The sequence below is a fragment of the Drosophila persimilis genome, unplaced genomic scaffold (assembly GCF_003286085.1).
Source record: "Drosophila persimilis strain 14011-0111.01,24,50 unplaced genomic scaffold, DperRS2 tig00000124-arrow-pilon, whole genome shotgun sequence".
In the NCBI taxonomy this organism is placed as follows: Eukaryota; Metazoa; Arthropoda; class Insecta; order Diptera; family Drosophilidae; genus Drosophila; species Drosophila persimilis.
In genome coordinates, this window is record NW_020825294.1 from 12795139 (window position 1) to 12813140 (window position 18002).

At 44.6% G+C, this 18002-nt stretch overlaps 2 protein-coding genes across 4 annotated transcripts in view; one reads left to right on the forward strand and one right to left on the reverse strand.

The window, feature by feature from the left end:
* Positions 1–11659, forward strand: part of LOC6597979 (LIM/homeobox protein Lhx4) — a 26988-nt gene extending 15329 nt beyond the window's left edge. The window contains exons 1-7 of one of the 2 annotated variants that reach the window (XM_026987795.1): positions 8016–8392; positions 9150–9324; positions 9451–9653; positions 9719–9911; positions 9990–10141; positions 10208–10402; positions 10493–11659. In XM_026987795.1, the coding sequence (XP_026843596.1) occupies positions 8284–8392; positions 9150–9324; positions 9451–9653; positions 9719–9911; positions 9990–10141; positions 10208–10402; positions 10493–10770 (1305 nt within the window). In that variant the 5' untranslated portion in view covers positions 8016–8283 and the 3' untranslated portion in view covers positions 10771–11659. Of the gene's footprint in view, positions 1–8015; positions 8393–9149; positions 9325–9441; positions 9654–9718; positions 9912–9989; positions 10142–10207; positions 10403–10492 lie in introns of those variants that run through there. The other variant, XM_026987794.1, reaches the window with a different exon arrangement.
* A 1357-nt stretch (positions 11660–13016) lies between these two features.
* Positions 13017–17276, reverse strand: LOC6597978 (chymotrypsin-like protease CTRL-1). 2 transcript variants are annotated; one of them, XM_002023080.2, is made up of 6 exons: positions 17120–17276; positions 15165–15530; positions 14985–15093; positions 14719–14903; positions 13381–13682; positions 13017–13327 (listed from the first exon to the last, which is right to left on the reverse strand). In XM_002023080.2, the coding sequence occupies exons 1-6, from the start codon at positions 17190–17192 to the stop codon at positions 13214–13216; spliced, it is 1149 nt and encodes a 382-aa protein (XP_002023116.1). In that variant the 5' UTR covers positions 17193–17276; the 3' UTR covers positions 13017–13213. The 2 variants fall into 2 exon arrangements, with proteins under 2 accessions (XP_002023116.1, XP_026843359.1); XM_026987558.1 differs by lacking the exon at positions 17120–17276 and adding an exon at positions 16333–16387.
* Positions 17277–18002: the final 726 nt, after the last annotated feature.

The following is an 18002-nucleotide window of genomic DNA, read 5'->3' on the forward strand; positions in this document are numbered from 1 at the left end:
GAACGGAAACTTAAGAAGCGCCTAAGCCGCACGCGTTTCCCGGAGTTTCCACGCGGCTAGAATTTCCATATGACGACGATTACCATCCACTGGCAGAGGGGTTGTTTGGGACTGACACAGGGTCGCGTGGCAGGGACGTGGCAGGTCACTTAGCGAGTCGAGGCTTGTTCGCTTGGCTCCTCCCTTGCCTCTCGTTGCTCATCTCTGGTTACACAGAGTCTGAAGTCTTTTTTTATTGCTGTGTTTGCCGTAGTTCAATATATCGATGGCTAAGCTGACTTCCTGCCATCTAGCCGAGGAGTTACATAAGTGTTTCCTACCAGTCCCATTCACAGTCCCAGTCCAGGCCCGGACAGACGCATTCAACAGTTGAAGCGCTGCTGAAAACGCTTCTCTGTTCTGTTCTGTTCTGTTCTGCTCTGCTCTGCCTGTGCCTCCTACGGGGGTTGCAAGGAAATTGATTAAGGTCATTATGCAGTTGGGTAGACGTAGACGGCCCCGGACCGACCGACTGACACTTAATCCCAGCGGCATAATCAGCAACATATTGTAGCAAAAAGCTACGCCATAAAAAGTAGCAAGTTTTTGTTTTCACCAAAATTGTACACTCTTGCAGGGGAGGGGTTCAAAAGGTTAAGGGCCCTGGACTCGCCGTCCTGTACGGAGCCCATTTTAGTTTCACAATAAACTTAGCTGTCTGTCTTCACCCGACCCAAAAGCGGGGAGTGCCCAGGAAACCAGTTCACCTCTCTGGAGGGTGCGCCCACCGGCACCGGCACCGGCACCGGCACCGGCACTGGCACCGAGGGGAAGGGAGTCGAAGCGGATTATTCATGAGGTCAGTGGGCATAGGCGCTCCATCGAATCATAGGGGGGCTACTAGGTAGGTCCCGCCCGTCGTCGCTGTGACAGGCGACATAAATGAGCGAGCCAGCATTGACAGGACAGCAACAAGTGAACCAACCACTGAGGAACAAGACCGAAACAAGTCCTCTAAAGGAGCAGGGACCAAGCTCTCCACTATCCACCCTCTACCCCACCCCCCAATACGCCCCTTAAACGCTGCAAATGTTTTTATTACATTAAAAGCATTAACATTAACGGTATGGTATGTAGAGCAAAGTACCCTTAGAATACCAAGCCATACCCGCCCAGACACAATGGGCCCGCCCTGGCCGCCGCACTCTATCGACAATGCTCGTGTGTCATCAATGCGTGCCAGGATAACCCTCGAATACCCTGACAGCGCGCTGTGACTCGGCCTGGGGTCCTTAAATAGAGCGCGGCAATGAATATTTTGGTATTGGTAAATTGTGGATTGCGGCTCTGGGTCTGGTCTCTCAAAACAAACAGCGGGATTTTGTCATAGGCGAGAGCTTATAAGAGGGCGCTCAGTCCTCGCGATATTCCTTTCTTATTTGTGTATCCTGGACCGAATGCACAGTTGTCTGCAATCTGGCCAAATTGTGGTAATACTTTTTATCCAATAACGAAAAACTGATGTAAGATTACATCAAGAGAAAACTGAAGTGGTCGACAGTTGTGGAAAGTTATAGTCCTGATTGGGCATTCCTGTTTTTATCGGCTTAAAATGAATAAGTCAGTATAATCAGTATCATTTCGATATTAAATAGGAAACGGAACTGCTAGGTATTGAAAAATAATACAAATAAATGATCACTTTCATTGAATAAATTTGTAACGTTTCGTTTTGAGCCTCTTTGTTGCGATTCTGCCCACTGTGCGCACCCCTTACACACGGTTCCTGCGCGTTCAGGACTTGACTTTGTCAATGAGGCAGCACAGACTCCGAGGCAACTTCGCCGAGAGTCCATGGGCCGCCACCCTTAGTTCCGTCTCTATTTAACTTTGTCGAATTGATTTCGTTTGGGCAACAACAACAACAACAACAACAATAGCCACCACAGCGGGAGGAGGAGGCAGATTGGGAGTGGGAGTGGGAGTGGGAAGCCGGCAACACCCTTGAACAAGAGTGTTTTCCTTCCATGGCCATGGCGCTGCGCTGCGCTGCTAGTGATGTTTCCATTTGTGCAAAATAGAGCACTTAACGGGGAAAACTGCAAACAAATTATTGCACTTGTTGTCACCAGAGTCTGTGCGAGAGCGAGTGCCAGTGTGTGCGTGTGTGTGTGCGTGTGCGTGTGCCCCGCCCTCTGGCCCGCCCCCAGCCACATCCGTCCGTATCCATGGCTGGCGCTGCATACACTTAAAGGATTACAAGCGGATCTGTCGCTTGTTTGCCGCTAAATGGACGCATTTACCCGCTGCCAAACTGGGTGGTGTGGGAGGACACAATGGACGGGCAGCCTTGCCTTGCCTTTGCGCGCTTTTTATGGCCAATGAATAGATGAATGACAAACTGACTGGATGACTGCAGGACTGGAGGACTGGAGGACTGGATGACTGACTGACTGGATGACTGACTGACTGAGTGAGTGCGAAGCGGAGGCTAAAGCGAAGTTACTTAATGGATTTGGTTAAGTGCTGCATTGACATTTTGATAAATGCTTTGGAACAGATGCGCTGCCGAGCGGCAGAGCGGCTAAAGCGGGGCGTTACTAGGCGGGCGGGACCCGACCCTCTTCTTTGTCCTGGACACCGTTGCAGCCTTATGATAAATAGTTCTCCCCTTGGCAGCAAAAGGAAAAGTCTTCCCAGGCAAATTGATTTTTACTCAAATCTTCTGGCCAGAAAACATATCAAGGATAATGTTTCTTTACTACTTGGATTCAATTATTAGGACCACACATTTGTAGAACTTAATAATGCTCACTTTAGCCATTTAAATGACCTCCAAATGCTTTTCTCTTTGAGCTAATTACTCACGCAATAAAATGCTAAACTCGCAGTTAAATATCGTTTCTTTTCCAGAAGTTTTCTCAACTTTCCCTATAGAAAGAAGAATTTTCAAAATACTTTCCCGGCTTGTATCCCTAAGCCCATCTGTGGAAAACAATCAGCCGCCACTCGTCTCTGCAGAATCCTCAGACAGACCCACGTCCCACTCTCATCACATCCCCTAAACAACTCCCCCACCAAGAGCGAATGTCAGTTTTCGTATTTGGTTGCCCCCAAATGGCGAAACTTTTTGTTTTCTACAATAATGTTGATCTTCAAGTGGCTTCTAATTAGATAATATGCGGCCTCGTTCGTGCTGGGCAGCGCAGGCCCTTCCAATCGGCCTGTTCGTGCAGATGGCACCGCGCTTTCCGCATGCAAAGTAAAGTGACGACGCGTGCAATGGACTCGGGCCGCCACAGTGCCAGGCCAAGAGCACCGAGGGTGCATACCCTACGGGAAACGGAGCTCATGTGGCGCAACTGTTTATAGACTTATCTGAACGTATCGGCTTGGAATTTGATCGTTATCCTTGAAAAGGCCAGAGTCTCACGAGCTTAAGTGCGCTGCTCTGAGGAGTTCAGAAATCTGCACAAGATTGCAGTGACAGCATTGGAGGAATACTTAATCCCATAGGAAACACCCCGAGAGGAAGAGTATTTAAAAAAGTGTAGTAAAATGTCAAGTCAAAAAGGCAGCGCATAAAAAACGGCGTCGGCGGACGCGACGGCGAACAATTTGAATCCTAATGGATGCGTGCGCCGTAGCCAAACGACTGGCACGCACGCGATGAGGGCACAGCTGGCAGGGAATGGAGTGGTCGGGTCTATTCCGTCCTAGTGTGGCCGTGGTACGGTTTGGCTGTTCCGGCCGGGCCATGGCGGAGGTGTAAGGTTCACGTGTGCCCACTTACCCAACCCACGGCAAGATGACGTTTTATTAATGCTTTTGGAGTGCTTTCAATATTTTATCGCGCATTTTGCTGTACGACTTCGGTGAGGTGAGGTGAGGTGAGGTGAAGAAGAGGGGAGGTCCATGTACGGGGCTCGTCCAGCCTGGACGATATCTATCGCTTCTAGTCCCGTTCGCTTGGTTTTACCCCTTTCGGAGTGCATCGGGCATTGCGTAATAACTTTTAGTTGGTCACTTTGCGGGCTGATGGAAGAAGGGGCTTCTGGGGCATATAAATAGTGCCCAACCTCAACCTAAAGCTCAACCTCAAACCGACCCGCTCGTCCTTCCACTTCCACTTCCACTTCCATTATGATTCTGACTTTGAGCGGCGGACTGTTTATCTAAATGGGTCTTTTGTTTGACTATGCGCGGGGTCTAATGGAATAGGTGGAGCTATGTAGGCGTACATACCGCGTTGTACAGTACACGTTGATTATGGACATTTGCTGTTGGAGTTGTTGGTTGTCGAGCTGCAATTGGTGGTTCTGACTGCCGCGGAGGGAGCTCAATTAAGTTGTCAATCTAATTACTATAAAGCGATCCGATCCAAGCAGATGTCAGCAATGACCAAAATAAATTGTGGTCACGAGTCGATCAGGGCGAAGCTAATTATATTCTCAAGAGCACCGGGAAGGGGTTAGGAAACGCTGTTGGCCAAGTTATATTTAAGGTATACTCGTAGATAATAAGGGAAGCCCACTGAATTTAAGAGGCTTGCATATCGCCAAATGCAAATCCATATCTGATCATGTTTTAATAATTTCTATACATTTCTATCTATATGGAGGGTTCAACGATTCCACTATCGAAGCCTCTTCGCAAACAAAATGGGACGGGCAGACGGCCATGTCTATAACAACGGCAGATGCAGTTCAATAATAATTACATAGATATATGTACTTCTTCTCGTTGGAAGCCTTTTGGTCAGCATAAAATGGCATTAGAAAGGGTATAAGCACAAAATAAACGAAGAAGAAATATAAAACAAAAAGCGAAAAGCGAACAATGTGAAAGTGTACGCTTAAAAGCAGCAGCACCGAGTGGACCGGTGGCAACGCTTTCAAGTCGGAGCGACAACGCCGCATGACAGTCTAAGGCCCAAGTGGATTTGACACAAGGACTTTGCACCAGCGGCAAGGAAAGACACACGGCCAGGCCAGAACAGGGAGCATTGGAGGTTGCTGCTGCTGTCGCTGTTTCTGCTGCAGGCGAGCCATTTTGCAGGGCGTGTCCGCCACCCCCAAAGCATCACCTTCATGGCTGTTGTGGAAAGTGTGTGGGTGGTGCCGGGCACCAGCCTACTCCTGGTCATGCTGCTGCTGCTGCGGCTGCTGCGGCTGCCCCTCCTGCCTCATACTTGATGAGTATTTGGTGTTTCGCCTCCGATTATGCCACAAGCTCGGACTGTGCGTGCGTCGACTCTGGTCGCACGGACGCTCCACGTTTTTGGCCATATGAATTTTTGAACACTATGTCTCTGTATACTTGATGCGAGTCCTCTCCTTATACCCAGCATGGTGGTGGCATGGTTACGCAAGAATGGTCGGTTTTTGAATCAACGAAACGTAATTCCAGCTTTGGCTGCGCTTTGCCGGTTGCCAGCATATTTAAGCCCCATCCACCCCCAGCTATGTCCTGTTGTCCCGTTGTCCTGCTCCCCGACATACAAGTACACATAAAAGTACTGGCACACATACACAAGTGTGCTTTCGTGCTTGTGTGCGTTTCGAATCGCTCAATTTGCCTTCGATTGCGAATCCGCCATTTTACCTACGGCAGCCATTCAAAAATTCCTCTTTTCAGGTCTATCCTTTTTCTTCGTTTTTTCCTTTGGGCCCATGGCAGATTAAGTCGATGGAGACGACAATGAAAATGTATGCCCGAAAATGAACGTTTCTTTTGATGAATTTCGTTGAAAATACCCCGAGATGTAGACTATAAATAGCGTACTCATAATTTTATTCCACCCAATCCGTCTTAAGTTTAAAGTCGGATTTCGATCGGTTTTGTGCGTCAGTATTCTCCGAGGTCCAGATTTACATGCTGACAAACTGTATTTTAATGAATGTCCATAATCTTGTGGCCGTGCCACACGTACATATGTATTTTAAGGAATGTCTCCAGGTAATGGAAACTGTTTCTGTAGGGTCTGCTCATTGATCTTTGTAAGGGATCAGGTGGCTCCACCTTCACAGCCACCATTAGCCCCTTAAGTATGCAATAACAATTGACAGGTTTAGGCATATTAGTCTTAATATAATAATTCATAATTTAATAAATAATCGATGCAGTCTAGAGATCAAAGCAGGCATTTAGCGTTGATTAGCCTGAACTGGATATACATACATATTAATTTGGTTTATTACATAAATCGACCGCAATGAAAAATATGTTTAAAATGTACATATGTATGTACATAGGTGGCTTCAATTGGTCAAGTCTCTAAGTATTTAGCCGAGGAAAACTGGGTAGTATCTAAATATTTAAGGCTATGTACTCGCATGTACATACATATGTGCATTTTAAGTATTTAACGTCGGTCTGATCCATAAAAAGCAAATATTATTTCCTTAACAAAACCACATTCTGAAGTGATAATGTGTGTTTCACTTTAGATAAAAGTCTGCAGTTGTGCTTCGCTATTTAGGCACTCAATTTTATACTAAATTTCAAGGAAAAAAGGAACGGACTTAAAGCTAAATCAATCAGATTGTAAATACCATCTAAAATTTTCGAGTGTTGTGAGAGATGTTCACTGGGAGTAGTCTTTGGTATGTTTTCAGACTGTTCAGTATTGACTGACAGACCACGGATAGACCACGAAAACCTTTAAAAAGCCGACAAAAATAAGGTGAAGCTTTCCTGCCCATCTGCCAATCTGCCAAGTCAAATTAAACAGAAGTCCTTTAAGCCGGCCAAAGTCCGAATATCGGATTCGATGTTTCAATGCGCGAATACGGGCATTTTGTACCTTGCACATGTAGACAGGTGTAATACAGCGTCTTGCCTGTTAGAAGGCGTAGAGAGAGCGAGCAAAGAGCTACGAGTGGAGAGCGGACAGCGGACAGCGGAGAGCGGAAAGACTTGTCAGTTGCAATTGAAATAATTTTCTGTGCGCAGACGTCGCTCTGGCCCCTCGATCAGCCGGTCGGGCAGTCAGTTAGAGTCAACAATTTAACGCCTTTAAGGTCAGGTTTTTAGCCGTACAGTTACGAAACAATGACTCGGCACAAGGAAGCAACCAACAGTGCAACAGTGCAACAGCAACAGCAACAATAAGCAATGGCAGCCAAGTGCACACAGAACTGAAATATAAGGACGAAGAAGAGGGAAAATAAAAAAGGAGAATGGCAACTGCAGCGCTGTGTTGCACAGACAAAGTACATATGTATGTATGTATGGAGAAGTATGTATTTATTTTTAGAGCACACATCCGAATTCGCCAGCGCACTCAACAAGGGAAGACAGAGCGAAATAGAAGCACACATACAGAAAGAGTGAGAGAGAGAGAGAGAGAGAGAGGGAGAGAGAGAGAGAAGGAGAGAGGGAGACTGAGAGAGACCGAATGTGGAAGGGGGAGGGTGAAAAAAGCCAAGCTGAAAAGAGCTTTTTGAGACCACTCCCCGAAAACTGCAAGCGACGGCGGTCACGACGTCGACGCACACAAAACAACCAATCCCAGGCACAAATACATAAAAACTGAAAAGAAAAACTCACTCACACAAACACACACACAGAGAAATTTGGAATAGCAAAGTGTTACAATGCAATTTCCCCGCCGCTATTGCTGTTGTTGGGCGACCAACCCAAACTCAATTGTTCGGGGCAGAAAAAGAGGCAGCATAAAAGGCCAAGCTGGAAAACTGGAAAGCTGGAAAACTGGCACAACCGAGATATCACAAAAGCAACAGAAACCAAAGAGGACACAGTGGCCCAAGAGTCCGATTCCTAAGGGTTGGGTTTTGGTATTGTTGGGTTGGGTTGGGTTGGGTTGGGTTCTGCTCCGCTCTGTTCTGGCTGTGATTATGTCAGCAGCCCCGTTTCTGTCTCTTTTTCTGCGTGCCTCGTCGTCAGTTACTTTCCAAGCGTCGACGTTGCCTGCCGCACTTGCCACAAGGAGATCGGTTGCTCGCGTCGCAATTCGTGCATCGCAGAGCCAACTGTAAAAGACTGTGATAACGGTTAACTGTTAACGGTACACGAAATACCAAACAATAAAAAATAAAATACGAAATCCGAAATTCGAAATTCGAAATCCGAAATCCAGGGGAACCACTGCCTCAAATTTTGAATCGCAACGCCGTCGGAAGCGCGAAATGTAGGAGAATCACCGAATATTAAATGTGGAAGTGTGTGCCTGCGATAGTGAAAGTGTAGATGAAGGAAATAAATTAACGATATAGATAACAGCGAAACGGAGTACGAGAAGGAGAAGGAGGAGAGCCCAGACCCAGCTCACCCTTCAACAGCATGGAACTTCTGAAGTTAATGATGTTCAAAAGTGACTTTCTGTCCAATGGCAAATGTGATGATCGCGTACCGCCGATTAATTTGAGTCAATTGCCAGAATTCTTACTGTGTAAGTTGAAGGGATAAAGACAATGGATTTGGCGTAGCTCGGAATCCAGCTCCAGCGCTTCAGTGCTCCCCCAATAGCTCGCAATGCGAATAGCATAATCATATTTTTATAGCCGGTACTCAAAGAGTGCCACCCAGCTGCTAAACTAAAGCCACGTGGTCTAAACAAAACGTGCATGTTGCAATTCGGATTCCCAACTAACTTCTGTTTATCCATAGATAAGCATAGCGTTCTTCCATATGTATACTCGCAGATTCCAAAATAATCGGGAAGGTTGGCTTTCTTAGATATGATATGGGCTATAAGAGTGTCCTAGAAATTGGAAATATTTTCCACATCTATTATTTTATGGGATTGGATTGGATTTGATTGGTTTCGGCTTTGATCTTAAGATCTTAAGAGTTGTATACTTTCCCTGAAATGTTTGCGTCAGAGAGAAAATGTCATCTTGAATTGAAAACGTAAGATTGCATCGGTTGCTTTGTATTTGATTACCTTTTTAGAATAGGCACTTTTCAAATAGACGACAAAAGAAAAATCAAATTTGAATCAAATTGCTCAATTACAATATTTGTTGCCTAATGAATATTGGACTGAGAAGAGTAAAAAAACGCACAAATATATAAACAAATGGGTAATCTTAAACCGATCAGAAAATTTAGAACGTTTAGCCCCACAACCAGTCGTCATATACATAACACGATTCGCCTCAACGATTGGCCTAAACGAAAGCCACTAACAAAAGATTTCCTCACAGCCACGATACCAAAGTGCGGCGGCTGCCACGAACTGATCTTGGACCGATTCATCCTGAAGGTGCTGGAGCGGACGTGGCACGCCAAGTGCCTCCAGTGCAGCGAGTGCCACGGCCAACTCAACGACAAGTGCTTCGCCCGCAACGGTCAACTTTTCTGCAAGGAGGACTTTTTCAAGTAAGTAAATTTCTCTAATGCCAGCCGGAGTGGCTGGAGGGGCTGAAGGGACACCGCCTAGTTGAAGCGTCGCCGGTTTAATGAAAAATCTCCCCTTGCCCCATTGCCAATGTTTGGGTCGAACAGACGGTACGGTACAAAGTGTTCCGCTTGTGATATGGGCATACCGCCAACGCAGGTGGTGCGCCGGGCCCAGGACCACGTCTATCATCTGCAGTGCTTCCTGTGCGCGATGTGCTCCCGCACTCTCAACACGGGCGACGAATTCTATCTGATGGAGGACCGCAAGCTCATCTGCAAGCGCGATTACGAGGAGGCCAAGGCAAAGGGTGCGTGACGTGAGAGGTCCTTGGCAAAAGGCAATGGCTAGATTTCATTCTTGGATAAATTGCAGGTCTCTACCTGGATGGCTCTCTGGACGGCGATCAGCCGAACAAGCGTCCCCGCACCACAATCACCGCCAAGCAGCTGGAGACCCTGAAGACCGCCTACAACAACAGCCCCAAGCCCGCCCGACACGTTCGGGAGCAGCTGTCGCAGGACACCGGCCTAGATATGCGGGTGGTCCAGGTCTGGTTCCAAAACAGGTAGGTGTCTATCTGTCAGATATCTGTCTTAAGTGGTAACGGCACTAACCTTAGTTGCATTTTCTAACAACATTACAGGCGGGCCAAGGAGAAGCGACTGAAAAAGGATGCGGGACGCACCCGATGGAGTCAGTACTTCCGCTCCATGAAGGGGAACTGTTCGCCACGCACTGACAAATTCCTCGACAAGGATGAACTAAAGGTCGACTATGACAGCTTCAGTCATCATGGTAAGTTTGTCCTCTGCCTGATAGCAGAATAAGTCATTGGTATTATTGGCCGTGTCCTCGGAACAGATCTAAGCAACGACAGCTACAGCACCGTCAATTTGGGCCTGGATGAGGGCGCCTCACCGCACAGCATACGTGGCTCCTACATGCATGGGAGCTCTAGTCCGTCACAATACCCGCCGAGCAGTCGCTCGCCGCCGCCAGTCGGCCAGAGCCATACGTTTGGCTCCTATCCAGACAATATTGTGTACACCAATATAGGTGAGTGGCTCGCGTGCTTTCTCTACGAAAACAGAAAAGAGAGGAGTCCCCAGTCTGTGTCTAACGTCTGTTTTCCGAATCCCGGCTCAGATCATGCGACGGGCTCTACTCTGCACACCAGCAAGTCACATCACCGCCTGCACAGTAGCAACAACGTCTCTGACCTGAGCAACGACTCGAGCCCCGAACAGGGCTATCCTGACTTTCCGCCGAGTCCCGATTCGTGGCTGGGCGACTCGGCCAGTACCAACAACACCAGCAACAACAACAACACCAGCAACAGCAACAACAACGGGGGCAGCGGCAGTGCTGGAGCCAGTGCGAATGTCACCAACGCAAACCCCGGAACGCCAAGCGTACATTACTGATACTCAAATCTGCTTTTGCGTTATTTTGAGATGCAGTCCCGCAGTCTTCTTCTCTCTGCCCAGCAACAACAACAGAAGCTGTAGCAGCGCCATGTTAAAAGCTCTCAGTAACAGCGACAGCGAAGCTAATCGGTTAACGGGAGTGAGTCAGGAGATGTGGCAACGCGGCTGAGTTAAGATTGTAGATTTCAAGTTAATGCCATTTGGGTGCGTCTTTATATTCCGATTCGTGATCGGCATACAGATCCTGATCAAGAGCGAAACATAAATATCAATTACATAGTTCTAAAATTAACAAAAGCAAGAAGCATCTCTCAACTTTTTGGGTAGGCAGGACATCTGTTGATGGGGTCCGAGTCGCCCCCACATGGCATAACCCTTACAGCCTTATTTGTTTATTTTAGATAAACCAAACCCTTACAAAATTTGCTCAAAATAATTCATTTTCTTTACTTGGTCATCGGCATCGGATCGGTGAACTGAACACAGAATACGTATTGGTACTTACCTTAAAGCTGAATTGATTACATCACATCTTGGAAAGCCGCTCTATCATTTACCATTGTAGCCCTGATATTTAATTGTAAATAATGTATATTTGTGTATAGTGAATGAACTCTAAAACTGAATTTTAAATTAAATTAAGTCTGTATAGCGATAGCGTCAAACAAATGCGGAGTAGGGTAGTAGAGCGAAATATGCATACGTATGTAAGATTCGAGCCCAAAACAAGTTATTTATTGCTTTATATAGGAATACAACAAAATTGCATAGGAGAAATATCAATTACGAAAACGTGATGTCGTATTTATATCTAAACCCAAAAACGAAAAATATTTCAACAGAATAGAAATGTCAGTAAAAAAGCAACTACGTAAAACAAATGATAAAACGAATGCGATGAAATAAATTACTATTTGACACATAAGAATAAAGACACAAAATTTGTTAATTATCGAGTTTAATTATAGTTTATCGAACAATTTTGTTCGAATTGTGAAATGCGGAATTTCAAAACCTTTTTGGCGGAATCTACTTAGAATTTTTCCAAGCGATTTAAGTTTATTTTTTTTTTTTGATTTTTCATTCAAAAACTTTTAGCTACGCTACGCAGATTGTGAAGTGAAAAAATGTTTCTATATTTTCTGAGGTATGTATTATGTATTGTGATTTGCAAGGTATCTGCGAGTAACAGCCTTCTGCTGGTGTCACACGGTCCACTTTATCTTGCTGCACCTAATTGCATCGCCACTTGAAAGATGCATTGCATATCAACGTCCAAATTATACAGCTTTCGAAAAGAATACAAATTTTGTGCTACTCTTAACGATGGGATACCAAAATATGTTTCTTTAAGGCCAGACAATTAAAACAGACAAGCCAGCTGAAAAATAGCACCAAGAATACAAAGATGCTGGTAAAAATTAAAAAATATAAGAAGTCAACTTTTGCAACAATGGTGTATCCTGAACTGAACAGTGACAATAATGAATTTAAATTTTTTTTTGGCTATTATGAGTGGATTTTTTTAAAAGTATGCCAAATAAAAGAATTTTTTAAATGTTTTAAATTCAAAATTTTCTTTAATTTGTAAAACCCGATTTTTTGTTGTCATTCCAATGTGCTTAGCGGTGAATCGATAATCGAGAGCTCAGTTTTCTTTTAGTTCGAAGCCTACACAAATGAACTTAAATGGCGCTACGGAGCAAACGCGACATCTATTATCTTACTGCTAAACCATGTAAAATTTGATTGGTGGCGCCACGTCCACTGCTTGACCTAAAACGAACTAATTCTGTTTTTGTACGGTTTGAAAAAAAAAAAAATGTGTCACGATAACACACACACTCAGCTCCCAAGCAGCTAGAAATATTTGTTTCTCTTTCGATTTTTTGCGTAAACATACATACATACAAGCAAATTTACTGGTCAGAGCAATGGTAGACAGCAAAAATTTAGGCGAATTCCCTTTTTGTGGAAATTTAAGGGCAATAGAAATGTGTTAGTGTTTTGTGAATATTATTTATACTAAAATTTGCTTTTTCCAACGTGTCATTTTCATCCCTAATTTTAATAGGTTTTCGAGACAAGGAACCAATGTGAATGGAATGCATGTAAAAGTCATGTTGAAGTGCGATCTCTTAGCATATTTTTGGGTGTACGTGAAATGAAACCGATCGAGTACAATTCGATTAAACAAATTCAAATTTATTATTAGATAATTTTTATTTAGATAATTATTTTTTTTTATTGGTTTAGATAATTTAGATAAACTATTTTGCTTGGTCACATTCTCAAGTTTATACAGAATCAAAATATAACCATTTGTAATGTTTTTCGTTAATTAATGGGGCAAGTAAGTACAAAAAATTGGTACATATATGTCGTATTATATTTACATTAACATTTAACATTAACACCATTTACGTCATGTGAAAGGAGCTTATTCGGGCGGCGTGTTGTCGTGTATCCATTCGGCGAAATGAGCCACCGACGTATAAACGCTTGGTATGCGCAGTCCGCCGCAATTGTCAGAGCCGAAGGACATGATGCCAATCTGTGGAAGGGACTGTTAGCTTGCAATTCCAACGAAGTACAATTCACCTGTACCTGTGAGAAGATTCCGTTCTCCTGTATGAACAGGGGCGCTCCGCCAAAGCCCTGGCAAACATCCTTGCCCTCGCCGCCGGCGCACATCCACTGTCCTTCAATCGAATTGGGAGACTCGAGGGCGCCAGTAGAGCCATAGTTGCGCAGACAGAGGTCCCAGCTGGTCAGCGGCACATCCAGATGTGTCATCTCAGGCTGGCGAATACTCGCCGTGGAAATCTTGCCCCATCCGGCGATGGTCGCCCGCTTCCCCACCACCAGGTTGGCGCGTGTCTTCTGCAGACAGATCGGCTGTGTGGCCACTACCGAGAATACATATAAATGGGAGGGAGGGCTGCTATTAATCTTAGGTCCGGCTGCTGTAGCAACATTGTTGCATGCCATGACCCATTGATTAATCCCGTGTTCGGCTCACGTTCTTTTATTGGTCATTATAAGGCAGTAAGGGTAACCAAGAACAAGTTGGCCGGCCATCTGGGTAACGCCCAATTTGGTTCGCACATAATGTGTTGCTTGCGACGTGGACACCATGCAATTAGCCAATCGATTTCGGATCTTCGGATCTTGAGTCCAGTGTCTGTAACGACTCTTATTTGTTGTGATATTTTTGGAGTGTCTGCCATAAAGTTTTACGCTTTCATCATCACGTTTCGGTTAAGGCCAATCTTTCAGTCGGCAACCAACAATTTAAAAGTATCAAGCAACAGTTCTCAAAAAGATCTCAATGGAACGAATTATTAATGTAATGTATTCTTGCGTTATTGCTGAAAAAGATCTCGGTCTACAAGTCCTACGAATTTCCCTCTTTTTCTGCAGCCATGATCGATCGATGATTGATTAGAACGTATAAAGAATTACATTACAGCCACATAGAAAATGAACTGGCTTGAGCTTCAGGTCTCCTTCCATGTTCTACAATATATCGCAAAGCTATGCAGAATCTTGAATCCAAAGTTCGTAGCCATTGAGCCGAAACTAAAAGCTGACAATCAAAGCGGACCATTGCCCAGGTCGCGCTCAAGTCATTAGCTGCAACAGCAAGCACGCACCAAAGCCCAACGCCGCCCAATTAAGCGATCAACAGCAACCAGTAACCAGTAAGCCATACCCAGTACAGTCCCCTCTTGTGGGGGATGGGATCCTAACCTTAAATTAGCGACATGCGACCCAGATGGAGGGTAAACATGGAGCATGGTCGACATTTGTGAACTTGGAGCGAGTGGATGTAGAGATGACAGAACAAAACGATTTTTAATTAACGTTGACACTGCCATGCGGAACCGCCCCCTGGGACCCCATTCACGAATACTCCTCTATCACTATGCCTATGGCACTTACCCGAGTAGTTGAGCGGCGTTTTGAGTACCAGGAGGGCAATGTCATGATGGTAGCTGCCTTGCTTGTAGTCTGGATGGACGATCACATGGCTGATGGCATGATTCACGGAGCGTGGAGCGCAGAACCCGGTGTTGGCGCAGTCCGGATCGCTGGAGGTGTCGTACTCACCCACGCGCACTGACGACCTGCAAGAGTCGAGTGAAAGTCGATTAGATCCGATAAGTACGAGTCCATCCGGTTGCCACTGGAGTCTGTGACCCACTTACAGTCGATGCCCATCGGCCTTGGCCAGCGCACAGTGGGCGGCCGTCAGGATGACACGGCGCGCGATGACAGCCCCAGCACATGGATAGGCAAAGGCTCCCGTATTGACATCTGAAATAAGCGCACATCATGGCTACTCGAATCATCAGATAACATCAGGTGCCACTGCCACTGAAACTTACGCTTGAATCCAATGCGCGCCACGAACGGATACGAGCCCAGTCCCTTGTAAAAGTGTCCTTGCACCAGAGACTTGCCACACACCTGGTTCTTCTCCAGCGGACTGCTCGGACAGCAGACGTACGGCATCTCCTCGGCAGCACCCCCACAGTATAGCGACTTATCGCCGTAATAACAGCTCCTGGCCACCTCGTAAATCAGGGCCGTACAGTCGTGCAGCGGCGTGCATTCCGTTCCCACGGAGCACTCGGACTGGCTGTTCTCTTGGTAGTAGGAGCGAGCGATTAACGAGTGTACAGTCGTCCCATTCTCTGGTTTTGCTTTGCTCGCTTTGCTTTGTACGTAGCTTACGGGGATCAGTAGTTTCTCTAGAATGTTGGAAGAATCGATAAATATTAGTTTTTTCAACTGTTCAACTCAAAACCATAATGGAGAGTTGCGGTCTCCCCCTCGTTTCCCTTTACTACGGTTCAAAATAACACAACACAAATAGATAAAAAAGCACACAACTCACAAACATCTGAAACCAAACGAAAACAAGAATGAGCATAGAGAGAATATGTAGATATTTGTTTCTTTATTTTTTATACAAGGAAATTTACTGGTCGGAACAATTGTAGATAACAAAAATTGAGCGGAATTCCCTTTTTTTGGAAATTTAAGGGGGTTACATTAGTATTTTGCAATCAGACGTGTTTGGTAATGACATGTTTTATACGAAAATTTGTTTTTCCAACGTTTCCTAATTTTTGAGTAATTTTAAAATGTTTTAGAGATACGATGTCTTTCTTCAGGGGTTTCTTTTACACGGGTTTTTCCGAAAATTTTTGTGGCGTTTTCCTTATTAATTAGCGTCTGATATTTAGCGCCATCTATTGGCAAGTAGCACGGAAAACACTTTTGTCCCTATCGGCAACATTTCAATTATTTTTGAAACGTACGGAAAAAAGTATCCCTCGTACTGCTGACTTATATTTCTGCAGCGATTACGTGCGAACTACGTATAATTTTCCCGAACGTGGCGCCACTGAGAAAGTATTTATTGGAGGAAATTTCGAAAGAAAACTTTTAAATTTTTAATAAATAAAAAAAATAAATAAAAAAAATGATACATGGATGAGGAGCAAATGTTTAGAAGAATGCATAAAGTGTCTGAAATATGCCACATACCGATATGCCTTGAACCAGAGAATATTTGAAGCAAGGACATTTGAAGCCGACTTTCAGAGCCATCTGTTGAAACGTAGCTAGCCAAAAAGATTTGGACTTTAGATGATAAACGATCGGTCGAACGCTAATGCAAGAGCAAATGGTGAGATGCAATGTTTTTTTGCAAAAGGGCAATGTTTTTCGGCAAGATGGCGAGTTGCTATGTTTATCGACGAAAGAGGTTCCTCTTTTTTCGGCGAGATGCTATGTTTTCCTGCGAAAAAGGAACACTTTTTTTCGGCGAAAGAGTAGCTGTTCTTTCGACAAAAGAGAGGGGAACTGTTTTTTCGGCATTACGGCGAGTTGCTATGTTTTTTCGACGAAAGAGGAACGGAACATGTGAGCTTAAGAACTATTTTTTTATACAATATAATATTTTATACGTATCACTACCCTCCGCCAGAGGGCGCACACTACACGTGGCGCGTGGAAGTGGACATGCTGCAAATTGATTTCTTTATTCAGACTATAAGAATAATCCGATTTGATCGACACTCGGCATTTTCAATGATTCTGCTTTTTTGGTGTTCTTGTAACTTTAAAATGGGGGATGCCACAGATTTTCGTCTTTAGGGAAATACTCCTGTTTCATTGGTCTGAGACTCGTCTATATATATATTTATATTCTTTATACGATCGAAAACGCCTCATTCTGGGTGTTACACTTTACTTATCCCTAAACTCTTCGAGTGCCGGGTAGGGCTCCGACTTCTAAGCGTATAATTTTCGAAACAATTTTTAGTCCTACCGAATTCCCCGGATTCCGTTCGAACGCCTGCCAAGATTTGGCAAACTATGAAAAATAAAAATAATGACTGCATTTTAACACTTGGAAACACTTGCTAATTATTCCCGCACTGTATTTTTATGTGGTGTGGCCCAGAACTTTTGGTTTCCGTTCATTCGAACCGTGCAGGTGAACTAAACTTTTTCAACTAAGCGGAGCGATCTGGCCAAATGAAAATGAAAATATACCCTACTTACATATGTGTGCGCGTGTGTGTGTGCGACACATACATATAGCCGCTGCTACTGCCGCTCTACTGGTCGTCTGTCTGCGGTTATTAACTGATACATATGTTATATGTACATACAATATGGTCTCATTTCCAGATTGGAATTTCATTTCATTTGTTTTCTATTCATTACGAACAATTCAAATGTGATTTACCCGATGCACACATCAGGTAAATACCAAAAATGACTGCATAGTCGCATTAGACCCTTCTGCGCCCTTCTGCGCCCTTCTGCGCTGTCAGGCCTGTCACTTAAATGCTAGAAGAAATATAATAATTAAATTCTTTCAAGACGAATTGACAAACTTTCAACTATTAGAGTTAGCCGGACACTATACTAAGAGGACTGATAGTTAGTCTATTTATTTCAGGGAGTACTTGGCGCCTAGCCTAAACTTTCTTCCACTTTTGGCATCCGAATTCGTATTTTATTTTTAGGCCATAATAAAATGTTGATGTGATCAGTGGGGTTTGATAAGCCGCTGCCTTTCACTGACCAAACTTCAGCCGGCTGGCTCTGGCCGGATGGTTCCAGTTTTTCAAGCAGGAAAACGAGCGCGACAAACGCACATTAAATTGTTTTATACTTGTACATTTGTGTGTGCATATTTTATA

Coding starts and splice junctions, on each gene's coding strand:
- LOC6597978 (XM_002023080.2), bottom strand. CDS start 17,192: ATGCAGTCATTATTTTTATTTTTCATAGTTTGCCAAATCTTGGCAGGC. Junction 15,094..15,164: donor GGCGCGCATTGGATTCAAGC/GTAAGTTTCAGT, acceptor CGCTTATTTCAG/ATGTCAATACGGGAGCCTTT. Junction 14,904..14,984: donor AAGGCCGATGGGCATCGACT/GTAAGTGGGTCA, acceptor CGACTCTTGCAG/GTCGTCAGTGCGCGTGGGTG.